This window comes from Plecotus auritus (genome assembly GCF_963455305.1).
Source record: "Plecotus auritus genome assembly, chromosome: 9".
Taxonomy (NCBI): Eukaryota; Metazoa; Chordata; class Mammalia; order Chiroptera; family Vespertilionidae; genus Plecotus; species Plecotus auritus.
In genome coordinates this window covers 101,677,283-101,693,479 of record NC_137783.1, presented here as the reverse complement: position 1 = coordinate 101,693,479, position 16,197 = coordinate 101,677,283, and the positions used below count along the sequence as shown (strand labels likewise).

General features: G+C 37.6%; 1 protein-coding gene across 26 annotated transcripts in view; it reads right to left on the bottom strand.

The window, feature by feature from the left end:
- The window catches only part of DLG2 (discs large MAGUK scaffold protein 2), a 2,053,927-nt gene that overhangs the window by 381,695 nt on the left and 1,656,035 nt on the right, over positions 1 to 16,197 (bottom strand). For all 26 annotated transcript variants that reach the window (XM_080687299.1, XM_080687274.1, XM_080687295.1 and 23 more), the window contains one exon: positions 11,355 to 11,423. In XM_080687299.1, coding sequence (XP_080543425.1) covers positions 11,355 to 11,423 — 69 coding nt within the window. The remainder of the gene's footprint in view (positions 1 to 11,354; positions 11,424 to 16,197) is intronic.

Sequence of the window (16,197 nt, the reverse complement as noted above, 5' to 3'; positions counted from 1 at the left end):
ATGTATTCATTTTTACTAGCCTAACAAACTTTTTAAATTCCTCTTTGGATTAGTATATTAACTAGCTCTTCAATGCCATCTCAATCAACACCATAGATGATCATATTAGTATTAGCATTAATAATTATGAGTATTAAAGAAGAGGAGCAATTTTCTAGTTGAATGTTCTGCAGGAAACTTTTTTTCTGGCATGTATAATTATATACTAATGAGGAGGTAGTTTACTCGTAATTTACTTCGAGTCCCTTATTAGACCAATTTATTAAAAAAATAAAAGGTTGCCAAGGAAGATATGCAGGGTGATGATAAGTAATTATGTTGGCACTGAACTATGCACAGAAAATAAGGATTACTTATTAAAAAACAACCCTAAACAACATTCCCCAGTGAATTCTGTGGCATCCTTCTAAGATAAACTCCAGCTGCAAGATGTTGAGCCTTAGTGTGCAAGGCGACCATGAAAGAGAGCCCAGCAGTTCTGGACAAGCAGACTCCTGACCTGTCCTCTGGGTGTCTTCCTAGTCCTCCAGGATAAAACAAATGCACAAAGTGTGGAAATATGATTCCTTTGTTCTTGGCTGGCATGGCTCAGTGGTTGAGCATCAAACTATGAACCAGGAAATCATGGTTCGATTCCGGTCAAGGCCGATGCCCGGGTTTTGGTTTCAAACCCCAGTGTGTGGCATGCAGAAGGCAGCCTGTCTATGATTCTCTCTCATCATTGCTGTTTCTATCTCTCTCTACCTCTCCTTTCCTCTCTGAAATTAATAAAAATATATTTTAAAAAACGATTCCTTTGTCTCTTCTAATTCAGCACATTTCAAGGTTAGTGAAATTACATTAGGTGGTCACTCTAATTTTGTTAACTAACACTCCTATATGAAACTGAATTTTTGACAATGACTATAATAACAGAATTCTCCTAAATCCTGTAAATCACATTGACCTCCACATTGTATTTCAATGTCTTTCTTTGGCCACCAAATTGGCCAACTTGTAATAACAAAACACATATATTTCTGAGGAGGAAAGAGAAGGTAGAAGGTAGTGATTTAGAAATGTGGTTTTAAATCTCAGTTCTTCCACTTACTGGCAGGGTGACTTGAGGCATAAGGTACTTCTCTAAGAATCCTCAGTGTCCTCAACCATAAAATGGGATAATGTGCCCAATATGCAACAATAATAACTGTCATCAGAACCACATGAAATCCCCATAAAACACTTACAACATGTCAACTACTATTCAATATGCAAAATTCAATGTTTAATTTTTAGCATTTGAATACAGAAAAACATCCTTTTTGAACTTTGCAGTTTATGTCTGTCAACTACCTGCTTTTATGATGGAGTGCTCTATAGTCTTTGTTTTATATCTTTCCTAGTTTCTACCACTTAAGGAAGCCTTTTTAAAAAGGAATTATAAAAGTCTTTACCTGGAAAAATATAAATCTAGATTCTCAGTTATCTCCCAAAATACTTTTTGGTATTCTACTTAAAATTTCAAATTTGAAAACATTTATCTGTCTTGTACAAGAAATTGGACACTTAAAACACACACACACACACACACACACACACACACACACACACACACAATTGTTATTTCAACAGCAGATGGAATGAGAAATCCAGGCCCCGTGAGAGAATTAGAATCCCATGTATGGTAGGCCTTAAGTATACCCTAGCTCTCTGTAGCCTCAGCACTTTTTATCAACACTGATAAATTTGGGGCAATCCTTAAAGTTTGCTGTAATGCCACCTTTTATATTTTCAGCTCCACACATGTAAGGAAGAAAGATTAGCAGGCCTAGAAAAGGATGTCTTATAAAGTAAGGAAAAAAGCAGCAGTAGACCAAGGGAAATGGGGCTAAGAAAAAATGAGCTGACAGCTCCACCAGGGGCAGAGGTGGAGACTGCAGGGACATGAGGAGAAATGGAAAGCAAACTCATGATGGTGAGCTGGGGGAAATAGATGATCTGGGGATATCTGCTGTTCTGATCGATTCCTTATGAGTCCCCTGAGGTTTGAGTTCTGATGGTCCTTCTTCCATCTGTAAACACCCTTAGTCCTTTAAAGTAGCTAGGATCCATCAGCATGTGATATGGCTGCAGAAGTAAGGCTGCGCTCTACACATGAGGCTGGTCTGTCTTTATTGGACTATAAATCACAAGCAAACATTTTTTTTGGAGGGATAGGGGAAGGTTTGATTTCTTTTAAGCAGTTCTAAAACCAACTACTTACTTGTCTCCTTAATTTTCCTATATTCTCCCCCAATAAGCTCTTTAGCTAGCAAGAGAGCAAAATAAAGAAGGTGACAACTACATGTATCATTTTAATACAGTCTAAAGATACACAGAAATCCTCTCCATTTTACCCAGCTTGGTCCTCTGTTTCAATGAGGTCACTTATATTTTTGTGGTTAACAAAGGCTCAGATTTTTTATCAGTGACTCCAGCTACTAATAACCTGAATAAAGTTTCTCTTTTGAGTCTGAAAATAGTTCAGTATATTTCTCAGGATTCCAGGCCTCCTCAGTCACTCTGGGAAATACTGCTTAGCACTGCTTTTTGAAGGTCAGAAAGAGGAAGTGTGTTGGAAGAAGTTGAACACTCACAGGTATTATAAATCCTGAAAGATGGCTGGGTCTGTGAATATGTGGGTAGAGATAACTCAAGCCAACTTCTCCTGAGGGCCATCTGGTCCTTTAGGTTCCATATCTGGAAATATTCCTATAAGCCAGTAGCCAAACTTTTATATTTTCAAAACTCACGAACCTATAAAATGCTAGAGTTAGAAGGAATCAAAGACACTGTTTATTTAACTGAGCCTCATCACTCTGTATGTGAGGTAACTGTTCATAAATTACACAGTAATAGGTGGCTGACTTGAGCCCAGGCCTATGATTCTCAGGTCAATGATGCTTCCACTTTCTACAGTGACTGTGTACTTTGGGACAGGTATCTGGGCACTTGGACTAAGAAGACTGAGTATTTTAAGTCCACATCATCCTGGGAACTATAAGAAAGCTTCTCCCACCAAGGGCAGAGCAGTTGGGTAGAGAACAGGAGAGCCAATGATTCCAGTCAAGGTCCTGTTCCCAGAATGTTCCTTGGAAAGGACACCTGCTCATGCCCAACATGGGAACACAAGAGGCTCTCTGGCCCCAATGGTACCATGGTCTCAGGAGCCTGGAGTGGTTTTAGAGTGGAGAATAAGGGGTCCCTTGTGTCAAGGAGAGGGTATAAATGACTATTCCTGTACAGTTAGGTTGTCCCTCTAAGGAAGAATGGCAATGATCTCATCACAGACCAGGTCATATGAAAGGATGGGTTCCCTTTGACATATTTGGTTATAGACAAGACCATGTTTTAGTTCTCCATTAGATACACACAGACTTCTGGATTTGGGAGAGACTTTTGTTTGGGGTCAATTAGATATCCACTGCTTAAAGAGTTACTTCTATAATATTCATGCAGATGGCCACCTAGGATCTTGTTAAGTGCTACGGTCACAGGGCAGCTAGCTTTATTTTTTTAAATTTTTTTTTTATTTTTTAAAATATATTTTATTGATTTTTTACAGAGAGGAAGGGAGAGGGATAGAAAGTCAGAAACATTGAAGAGAGAGAAACATCGATCAGCTGCCTCCTGCACACCCCCCACTGGGGATGTGCCCGCAACCAAGGTACATGCCCTTGACCAGAATTGAACCTGGGACCCTTCAGTCTGCAGGCCGATGCTCTATCCACTGAGCCAAACCGGTTAGGGCAGCAGCTAGCTTTATTGATAAGAAAATGCTATTTTTTTTTTTAAAGAAAATTGAGCCTCTATGTTGTTGCTGAAATGATCTCCTAAGGTAAGAAAGAAAGAAAACAAAGTGTAGGCCCTCTACATTATTTGATGAAAGTTATTTAGTAGTTATTTGGGTCTTTGTTCGTTTTTGCAGTGTTAGCCACATACTTCTAGGTTCTTGTACATGATTTTCTCTTCTTGTAAATCTCTGCCTAATTCTAAATACATTCCTCAACACTCAATTTGTGTCATTTCCCCTGAGAATCCTACCTGGCTTCCCAGAGGCAATAATTTTTAACCATTTCAGTTTTAAGTCTAGTAGTTATCTCCTTATTTCTAAAAATATGCTTATACTAGAGTATTTCTTTCAATCCGATTTCCTTCCCAGAATTACCTCCTTTTCTCTGAGAATATTATTTTTTCTGTGCATGTGTGTTTTAATCTTATTTCTGTTATTTTTCTGGCTTTGTTCAAATACTTGCTAACTTGTGGCTATCTGTTCATATTTAAGAATGAAGTAGTAGAAAGACTACAGGGATGTTGCAGATAAAAGCCAGAGCAAAGCTTTTTCACTGAGAGGCTTCAGGTTAGGTGAGCAATCCTGAAACTGTCCTCGTTACTGGCACACACTGTAAAGGGCTTTGCTGTGTGGGTGACACATGAACTAGCTTATCTGAGTTCCTCATAAGAAATGACATGACTTTAGAAAAGAGCCTTTGTTTTCTGACTGGTGGTAAGCACTTGCCTGGCAGCTGCTCTGTGTGCAGGGATGTGTATCCCAAGGGCAGGGGGGTGGGCATCTTCAGTCCTATTCTCAGACTCTGCTCCTAATCCCATCTGCTGTCACTATTCTGAAATCTCTGCATTTCCTGGGTTCTTCTGGGCAGATCTGCTCCCTCCTGAGGTGTAGGCACCTCTGTACATTGCTGCTGCACTGTGGCAGGCCTTTTTGTGGGTGGCCTCCCTGGAAACACAATTTTAGGAGACGGAGTTGGACAGCACATGGCCCTGCCTCCATAAATGATCTAAGACTGGGACTACTTTGTTCTGTTTCATCAATCTATACCTTCTGTCTGTTTTCTGTAATCAAAGGTGATGAAATCTTTTGGCCTTCGAATCCCCTCCTGATTTGTTTACTGTTATGAGATTATCCCTTTTTTATTCTATCAGATTCCTTTTTTTTTTTTTAAAGATTGATTAGAGAGAAAGAGAAAGGGAGAGAGAGAGAGAGAGAGAGAGAGAGAGAGAGAGAGAGAGAGAGAGAGAGAGAGAGAGAGAGCTGTTGTTTAACTTATTGATGCCTTCATTTGTTGCTTCTTGTATGTGCCCTGACTAGGGATTGAACCCGCAATCTTGGTATATCATATATCAGGAGGATGCCCTAACCAACTGAGCTGCCCCAATAGGGCATCAGCTTCCTTTTAATGGGTGTTACAGGAGGAAGGGAAGGTTAAGGTGGGGGCCACATCTGTCAACTTGAATATGAAGCAAGGATTGAACAGTGTGAACTGTTAATGGGGATGTTATTCTGCCTTGTTATGTCTGGCACAGTTATAGATGACTCAGATATCATTTGAAAAGCAGCAGTAATTCTAGGTCGAAGCCCAATTAGACAGCTTTGTTGTCTCCATGGATCAAATTAACTGGAAATCTGAAATATTTCCACTTATTTTATGTCAAGCAAATAGCAACTTAGGTGAAAAATATGTAAACACATGGCCTTTTAAAATACATTCATTTAAAAAATATCCTGTGTAGTTGCTTTTCACAAGAGCATTAGGAAGGAGAGTTTTAAAATAATGAAATTCCAATTTCAGCTGATTGCCTACACTCAGCGGTATAACACCTTAATGGGAAACCTGTTAAAGACCCACTGGCCTACACAAAGTGAAAAACAGCTTTCTCACTATGCATTCAATGACAATGATTAGATGTCGCATAATCTATTTGATAGCCAGCTGGGCACATTATATACCATTGATTCTAGTGTTCTGGGCTTTACAGACAAATATTGAGGCATTCCCTTCTAAATACTCTAGCAATGCAAAATTATTTCTACTTCAAACATTTTATTTGTATTCAGAACCATTTTATGTGATTAAATACCTACAGTGTGTCCCCCCAAAATATATGTACACTTTGGCTGCCATTATTAATTCCAGTGGGTTACATCTGAAAAGAAAGAAACATCAATTGAGCTATCAGCTGTTAAAGTGTGTACACATTTTGGGGGACACCCTGTATATATATGTATTTAACAACAAGTGTTCAGAATGGGTCTTCAAACTAATCTAGGTTATAAAAATAAAGTTTTGGTTGTTTTCTCAGAACACTTTTGCCTGCTACTTTTCCAGAAAGTTGGTGAGTACTATGCTGTTCTCCCTTTTGGCCCAGGAGGAAATACATGCTTAAAGGGAAAGGACCTGTTTAAGATTATGAATTACAGATGGAACCGAGGCCAGCATTCAAAACCAATTCTTTGATTTCAGAGTCAGCTTCCTTCCATGATTGCAGGGAACAGAATATTTTTCTTAGTGCATTATTCACTAGACATGAGGCAAATTGCTCTATACCAGTTGGAACAATGAAGTGTAGCTGAGAATACTCTTTGTTTTTTTGAGAAAAGCAGTCACTCTTGTGTTCTGAAGTTAGGGAAAGGCCTTGACATTTTTGGCTTAGCAGAGGATTAGAATAACTGACTGCATTTATCACAGAAGTCATTTCATTTATGTGAAAAACAGTACAAAATGCTTAAACATGCTTATTGGCAAACCAATAAGCTTTTGTGAATGTGTAGAAAGAGAGGAAAAGTTTGGAAATAGCTTTAGAAGGAAATGCTATTATTTAGCATAGCTGGAGGGAATGTTTGTGTTAGTGACCAAAACGTGGAATAACAGCCACGCAGCCAATAGATGCCTTCATAAACAATAAGGGAGGTGAGGTAGAGACCAGTGGTGAGCTCAGCCACACCCTCACATCTATGTACCCCAAACAACACCTTAGCCACTCAGCATGTACGTGGGCCTCCAGAGCCACCCCAAATGGTGGGTTATGAATTCTATTTAATGACTTCTAGGCTTAGAGTCAGTTCTAGTTCTTTATCACTTTTACCCTAGGGAGTTCTTCACTGTGTCTAACTTACCATGAATGTGGTTTATGAATGTCCTGACCAGTTCAATAAAGCTTTTTCATGCCACATTCTAGGGCATGGAGTTGTACCATGGAGTCAAATTTGACCTTAAATTTAAGCTGTGGTATACTTTCTATGTAGGTGCTCTGGGAAAATTACTTAATCTCTGTGTGAATCAAGGTTTAGAAAATAGGCTGCCTATCTTATAAGACTATTTTGGAAATAAAATCAGATAGATGGATGGATAGATAAATGGATGGATCGATCAATCAATAGATAGATAGCTAGAGACAGCCTGCCACCTAATAAGTGCTCAATAAATGTTAGCTTCTTTTCTCTTCCCTGAAAGAATATGCATGAATTTATACTATATTTACTCCCAACAGGCGCACATTTTGATTATAATTAAGCAAATGATGAAACTTCCTTGCCTATCAATATAGAATCCTAATACTGACTGTGTGTTCTTGATAGATGCTGCCCTTCCCTTTGTCAACCCCCATGTCCTCTCTAGACTCTTTCCATGTGCCTGATTTAATGTACAGAATTCAAAACTGACCACAGTCCTTTGGAGGATGTGACCAGCACCTGGTTGTGTGGAACAGTTTTTCTGAACCATGACACTTCCCAGAAAAAAGAAATTGAGGGGAGTGGTAAGGAGGATGTAGTCACAGGGCTGAGCAAACTTGCACTGCAAGTGCTCACTGGTCCTCAAGTCCAGTTGGAGGATGCTCCCAGGCTGGGAGCCTATTTTATGTGTCTAAGTGGCCTCTTTTGTCTTAAACTGTCTGAGATATGTAATTCCAGAAATGTAAGGGCATTTCTTATTCTGGTCCTAAATTCTTTCTTTTGGTGCTGAGGATAAGCCAATATATAGAAAATGCTTATTTTGTTCTTTAAAGTGTTTAATAAGCATTGAAGTATAATCTTGGTAATTAAAATACTTTATATAAATATTAACAAGGCAATGAAGCAGACTCAAGCAATGATTTGGATTGCTTCCACCAATGATTACTAGCTGTGTATATAGGACTATGTCTCTCCAAAGTATAGTGAAGACACAAGTCCCTGACTGCTTTAACAAACTGTTATTTAATATAAATGAGAAACTCTCCCATGTGATAAATTAAGTACATATTATATATAATAACAACAGGAACAATTACAAAAATAAACATACATTAATGTCAGCACTATTATAGAAAATAATACATATGACTTTAATTCTTAAAAAGAGACCCTTTAGGCCAGCCAGCATGGCTCAGTGGTTGAGCATCCACCTGTTAACCAGGAGGTCACAGTTCCATTCCCGGTCAGGGAACATGCCTGGGATGTGGGCTCAATCCCCAGTATGGGGCATGCAGGAGGCAGCTGATCAATGATTCTCTCTCATCATTGATGTTTCAATCTCTCTCTTCCTCTCCCTTCCTCTCTGAAATCAATAAAAATATGATTTAAAAAAGACCATTTAAAAATATTACTAGTATCTTCATTTTATAGATGAGGAAACTGAGGCAGTAACCAAGTAACCTGCTGTCATGCAGCTAGCGAGTCCCTGAGTGGGGGTTTAAACTCAGGGAGTCTAGCTTGGATCCATGATCTAGGCCACCTTGTATATTATTATAGAACCAACTTCCATGAAGGATTGATTGAGAACTTTTTTTTTTTTTTTAATGGAATAGAACAAATGTTACAATGGAGATAGTGTCCTGTTGAGAAAAAAGTTATTTAATTCTCCAGAGCTAAGTTATACAGGGTAGGGAAAAACTGGGTTTATAGTTGTGAATACATGAAACAAACACTTTATTCTTAAACTAGAGGCTTGGTGCACAAAATTCATGTATGGGTATGGTCTCTAGGCCTGGCCTGCGATCCGGGCCATCTTCCCTGGCTGCCCATATCCGGCCCCGCTCCCTGCCACTACCCACCCCCCGTTTCCTGTTTGCCATCGGGCGATGGGAGTCTGTCAGCCAGGGAAAGGGACCGAGAGGTGGCCAGTGCACCTCATAGTGACTGGTCGAGTGGTTGTTCTGGTCATTCCACTGTTAGGGTCAATTTGCAATTACCCTTTTATTATATAGCATTATTATTATTTATTAATTATATTATTTTTTGTTTTTATTTTTTTTTGGTTTTGTTTTCTTTTTATTAGAAGAGTTAGAGTGGTTTGATATTTTTTACCATCAAAACAAGAAGAGGAGAATTAGTAGAAGCAGGTATCCTTTTGGGGGAGTGTGGTGTTCATGGAAGGGCCACATTCCTTTCACTTACTTTTCCATGGGTTTGTGGAAATTCAATGAGTTTCCTGAGCTGAAGGCAAAAAGGGCACTCCATGAAAAGTGTTTGTAGACATTACACTGTTCCAGGAACAAAACACCTAACATCTCCCTCCCAGGTGGATGTCCTCTTAGCCATGGAGTCTGCTGACTTGCCCTATTACTACTGAGGTTGTAAAAGAACCCAGAAGAGAGAAGATGAAGTCAGCCATGGAGAGAGGAGGCAAGGACTGTCTGATAAGTTCCACCTGAGGAGTAGGAAAGAGGGACGCTGCTCATGCTTGCAAGCCTCAACCTGAAGCTGCTGAGGACAGATGAGAGAGGAGGGTTCTGGGCTCTGAGGGATTGCTGCAGCTTGGATAAAGTGGTGAGCACATCAGGAGACTACAGTGCGCTACTACTGAGGATTTTGTGGAAGAGACAGCTGAGTCTCCCAGGGCACCAAGCACAGGTTGGAAGGGTTGTTTGAGTCTCAGCATCAGCGCCTGTTTGGTTCTCCACCTTCCCAGACTACATCACCAAAGATAAACAGAAAGGAGACAGCCACAGAAGAATGGTAAGGAAATGCCAGTTCTCTTTTTCTTCTTTTTGCTCTGATACTACCAAAGGATAAATCTAAGAGAAAGATCTAGAGCACAGATTTTCAACCAGTGTGCTGCAAGAATTTTTAAAACATGCAATACTTGACTATTTAGTCAGGGGCACTAACCTCTTTTCCCTTAGATTGTAAAAAAAAAAGAAAAAGAAAAAGAAAAAGAAAAAATGACAACAGCCAACACAACAATAGCCATTCAGTATGAATGAATCAAAATTGTACCTATTTTTTTTTTTTTTGCCAGAGTGGCAAAAAATATAATAATATTTTTGGTGTGCTGCAGAAGTTTAGTAAATGAGTTTATGTGTTTCATGAGAGGAGAAACATTGAAATTGCTGATCTAGAGGGGAGAGAGAGAGAGAAGACAATGCCTCTATCAACTCCAGAACACTTTGGTGAAACACAAGATTTTATGTTGGAAGGAGGGATAAAGGTCTGATAAAACATAAGATTTTAAAGTGGAAAGGACTAATACCTAATAAAGTTAGAGATATGTACTGAAATCTCACTAAGGAAGACTAATTGGGAAACACGGTTAAACAAAGCATAGTTGGTAACAGATATTGACAAAATAAAATAATTTTATACATTAACTGATTAAATATTCTTAATTAAACCAGTTGCAATTATAAAGCAAGTGGAAAGAAATATTTGCCCATTCCCCCCCTCCCCAGCTTTTATCTGATTGGGGAAATTAGAAATACAAAATACTGTGTCCTCTACATGTAAGCCCACCCAGCCAACATCTCCATTGCCTCACACACCCAATGCCTCAGCACTGAATCACTCAATGCCTTTTCACACCACATGCTTGCTTATGTGGTCATGTTTATGCACATGCTCTTTCTTCTGCTTAGAGCAACCTTCTTTCTTTCTTTTATTTTTATTGATTTTTAGAGAGAGAGGAAGGGAGAGGGATAGATAGAAACATCAATGAGAATCATTGATCGGCTGCCTCCTACATTCCCCCTATTGGGGATTGAGCCCATAACCTGGGCATGTGTCCTGACTGGGAATCAAATTGGTGACTCTTGGCTCATGGGTTGATGCTCAACCATTGAACCACACTGGCCAGGCAACACCCTTCTTTCTAATGTCTGTCAGGCAAATTTTCACAGATGTTTCACTTATGGAGAGTTATATCTTCTCTGAAACCACCCTGACCTGCTCCTCTCTCCCTCTCTCATATACACATTCTCAGCCAGATATCCTCCCTGAATCTCCATTAGTCCCTTATATGTATTTCCTGTGAGATGCTTATGCTGTATATAGGTATGTGTTAGTATTTCTGTCACTCCTATTAGACAATGAGCCCTCTGGAGAGAAAGAAGAGATCTTATTTACTGGTTAAAATGATTACATAGCACAGTGTTTGGTATATCACATAAGATTTATAGATCTTTGCCGAGAGAGAGAGAGAGAGAGAGAGAGAGAGAGAGAGAGAGAGAGAGAGAGAAGGGAAGGAGTAAGGGAGAAAAGGAAAGAAAGGAGGACTTTCTTTGTGCTCAAAGTGATGAGGCTGCACAGTTTAAGAGAAGGCTACATATTATTCTTATCTTACCCTTCCAGTGAGATGGCCCGTTGGAGAGTCACTGAAGGCTGGCGGGTTGCAGTGCTGTGTTGGGAATGACTATAAGAAAAGAAAGAAAAACAAAGATAGATCATTTATTTAAAATGACTTCACACATTCAAATCAATCCTATTGTCAAGCAAAGAACCGATACTGAAAGAAATATACTAGTATTAGAGATTAAATTGCTGTTCTTTTGATGATAAGTAGAATCCCCCCAAATACAACATTCTGCCAGATAAGGGGTTACTATTTACATATAATTCAATTTCAACGTGTATTATTCAAAAGTAGGCTTTAAATAACAGGTAGACATGAAAAGAAACAAACATATTTAGAAAAGGTAATTTTTTTCTCCTTGGAATAAGACAAAACAGAGCACAAAAACAAATTTCATTATGATGCAATGTATTAGTTTTTTTTTTTTTAATGCAGAACATATTTTTTTTCCCAAGCAAAAATTTAAAAAGAGCAAATTTGCAAATTGGGATAGAATTTAACTAGCATAAATTTATTAGTTCAAATTTGCAACACTTACTTGTATAATTCAATAACAATTCAGCTGTTGGATAAACACAAAAACTTGAAAAATGGAATTTTCAGTTGCATATCAACCTTAGAATTTCATGAAATTCCACATTTTGTTTTGGTTGTATGGTAGCAAACAAAGACTGATTTTATAGATAAATGGTTGTAAAAATAATTCTAATATCTCACATTTAGTGAACACTTATATTTTCTAAGTTTAGGTGTTTATATCTTTTATATCTCACAACCTTATGAGGTATGTACTGTCCCATTGAACATATGAGGGAAATAAAGTACAGAGATATTTAGAAACTTACCCAAAGTCATTTGGTAAATACCTGTGCATGAAATGGCATCTAGACTGTTTGATTCTAGAGCCATTATTCTTAATCATTATTATACCACCTCCCAAATGATAACAATTTTTCAGGTTTGTAAGAACTTGCCTTAAAATCTCAGAATTCTTCAATTAGAGGTAAAGGGATTCTTTTATCTGAGATATGCACAATGACAATCCAACAGCAATAAAATAATGCATTGTGTGCCTCCTCTGTGTTATAATTTTAGTTTGTAGTATTAGTTTAATATTTTAGCTGTAATATTAGTTACATATACATGCCATATATGAAGATGTGTTTATACAAATATACATATAAAGAGAAACTCGAGTCAAATCTTTGCAGAACATGACACTCCTTCACACAGCTCTTGGATTTTATAGCATGTGCTCTGAAACACTGACTGACAGAAAACCAAGCTGTAGACTGCAGATTTTCATTTAGAACCTTGGTCATTAGGACTGAGAAAAGGTGGCTCTCCAAAATAGCATGTAGTTGTGACATGAATGGCATTTACCTGAGTTGAGAGAGCAGAACTTTGGGTCTGTAACTAAATAGATCTTCCGCAGGGCAAGGATTGCATCCTTTGTTTCCCAGCATCTCAACATATTTACTGGACCAGTTGAAAAGTAGCATAACATTCATGAGCTGGACCATGTAACCATGGCCTGAGTTCAAATCCCAGCTCCTCCATGTATCCTAATGTGACCTTGAGCAAGTTACTGAAAGCTCTTTGAATGTCAGTTTCTCATCTGTAAGACTGGGATATAATAGTACCTTTCTCATGGGGTTATTATAATGATTCAATGAATTAAGTGTTTTGAACAATGTCTGTTACATGGTAGTAAAAGCTATATAAATGTTTGTTAAATAAATAAACTAATATATTTAGCCATGTGTAATTTGAGATGTTTGGCACTAAGTAAAAATTATTTAGATCATTTCAGTTAACCATATAGTCACTACTACAAGGGGTATACTTTTGAGTATAACTTTGGTAATCAATATTAAATTCAAAATATTTTCTACTATGAAAACAACATTATGGAATGAATACAAATCAAAATAAGAGAAACAAATTCACCCATAATTCCATTAACTTGTCTCAGACTTTACAGACTTAGCTAATTTAATTCTTTTAGCTGTCCTACAAGGTAGGTATGAGTAACTTGACAGAGGTCAACAGCTTACACACATGGAGCCAGAATTAAAACTGAAGCTAATCTTGTTCCCAATTATGTGTACTTCCCACTCTATGCTATGAACTATGGAGTCCATATAGTTTTATATACACACAGAACATACAGAACCACATATCCTACATTTTCCCCTTACATTATAATTTAAACATTTCTGATAGGCTCTCCATAATTATTATTCTGGTGTTATATAATGTTATTCCCTATAAAGATATAATTTAATGGTTAGGGAGTGGGTTATTTCCATTGTTTTAATATTATAAACAATTCTGCAATAAACATATTGATATCAATGACTTTTTCATATTTTACAATTTCTTTTAAGTGTTTTCACCAAAATAAAATAAAACATTTATGTTCTTGATTTATGTTATTAATTACTTTTAAAAAACTTTGTACCATTTATTGCCATATATATTTATTTATATATATATATAAACTTATTTATATATATAAATTTCCCACCACACTAGTTTCACCACAATCTTACAAGTATTGATATTAACATTTTTAAAAAGTTGATAATTTAATTGGTGTGAATGATATTTCTGATATGAGTATTTCTTTATTAGTGAGAATGATCATTTATTTCTATATGCTTATGCTAATTGTACTTCTTTTGTTTAAACTGTTTAATCCTTTCCTTTACCATTTATCTTCCACTGTTTTGGAAAGTACTACCAGTTCTTGTGTAAAGATCAATGATGCTCACTAACCAAGATTAATAAGTAACTGGAATCCCTGATAGCTTCTTCACCATTAGCTTAGACCACATAATTAAAACAACAAAATATTCAGTAATCTCACTTATCACTACCTTAAACTCTATTATTCTGCCCTGTTGTTTCAACAATGTCCCTCTTAAAGTTTTAATGATGCTATTAAATGCAAAAGGTGCCATGAAGTGCTCAGACAATTTGACTCCTTTTATATTGCTCATGTGAAGTCAGTTGTTTCTCTTACCATGTAAATTTGGAACAAACAGAGACTTTTATAACATGTAATTACCCTTTTACTCTACTAAGACAATTACAGTGAGACAATTGCAGTGAGTTATCTGATGGTCAAGACCTTTGGGCATAAGGTAATTTTTGTTTCCTGACAATGAAGTTTAAGCAGTACTTTCATGGGGAGTACAGGCAGTGGGTATTAGGAGCTAACTGATGGTGATAATAACTTGTATTTTTAAAAATCACCAAATATCTTTCCCTTGGGACCATGCAGGTTCTATTCTTTCCATATTACTGGCTACACAGAGAGCATGTTGCTAGTTCTACCAAGACTAAGAAATTATGGGTAACCACTGCCTGGCTCTTTTACCTCCTTTGGCAGAGAGGCTGACTAGATGGAATTCTTAAAATTGGAGTAGAAGAACCAAGGGAGAAAAAACACAACTAAAACTTAAAGCCTGAAAGACAGCTAAGCGCTTGGAATAACCTTTGTCTTAAAAAAAACCCACAACCCTATCCACAAATGGCCATCCTCCTCCTATATCTATTATTTTTCTAGACACTGTCAAATGTCTCTTCAGCCCAGCTAACATGCTGCTCTGTAGCCCAACTCGTCTTTTTCACACATGCACAGTAACATCCAGGGCTAGGAGTCACAACCATTTATTTATGTGCCTGTGTTTTCTACTGAGTTGCATGTGCTTTCAGAGGAAGTGATAAGAATTTTTCCTCGCAGATGATCCAACACATTCAGTTAGAAAACACTGAACTCTCACTAAAGATTACTAACTGTTTGTTTTTTTCATAAAATACCACCCATATTTTCATGGTGTATGTCCAACTTGCATGTCGGTGGCTTTTGAAGGTTTTTTTTTTTTTAAATAAAGGTCATTCAGTAAAGGAATTTCTCTGTCCTATTCACACTACCTCATTGGTAAGCCATGGGCATTTATGAGGATTTAAGTGACAATGAATGATGGATGAGTCAAATGAGAATGAGGAAGGCTCAGCATCCTGTCACAGCATAGATGCTGGGGAAGAAGTGCATGTCACCTGGTAGAAAACCTGTGGTACCAACTCTGTGTTGTCAAATCAGGTAACTGTGGAGGCAAATTTTACCAAGACTTAAAAAACAGTATATATTTTTATTGACTTCAGAGAGGAAGGGAGAGGGAGAGAGAGATAGAAACATCAATGATGAGAGAGAATCACTGATTTGCTGCCTCCTGCACACACCCCCACTTGGGATCAAGCCTGCAATCAAAGCATGTGCTCTGACTGGGAATCGAACTGCAACCTCCTGGTGCACAGGATGATACTCAACCACTGAGACACGCTGGGAATTTACCAAGACCTTTTTAAAACTCAGAGAGAAGTAACAGGGCCATTGCCTTTCTAAATCAAGCTTCCCTTGAATAAAATTGAGCCAGAGACCAGTAGAGTCCTGTAGACAGACTTAGACCTCTAAAGTCTTTCATAGAATCTATTCATCTCATACTTGGTCTTCCTTTTATCCATATTTTACTCCTCAAATAAACACTGCTAACACTTTTGCTTCTTACATTGTGAGACAGTTTTAAGATTATTAGCTATCTTTTCTTATACACTCTTAAATTTTTCTTTAGACTTTTACTTAAATTGCAGAACCTAGAAATACATTCAGAGTTCCAGATGTGTTCAGAGCAGGGCTGAGTGCAATGAGATGCTGACTTTCCTGCCTCTGAATTACATACTCCTGCCAGAGCAGCCCAGGATAACATGGACTTTAAAATTTTCTGAATTGTTAAGTTTAGGGTCAACCTAAATTTGTATATTTTTG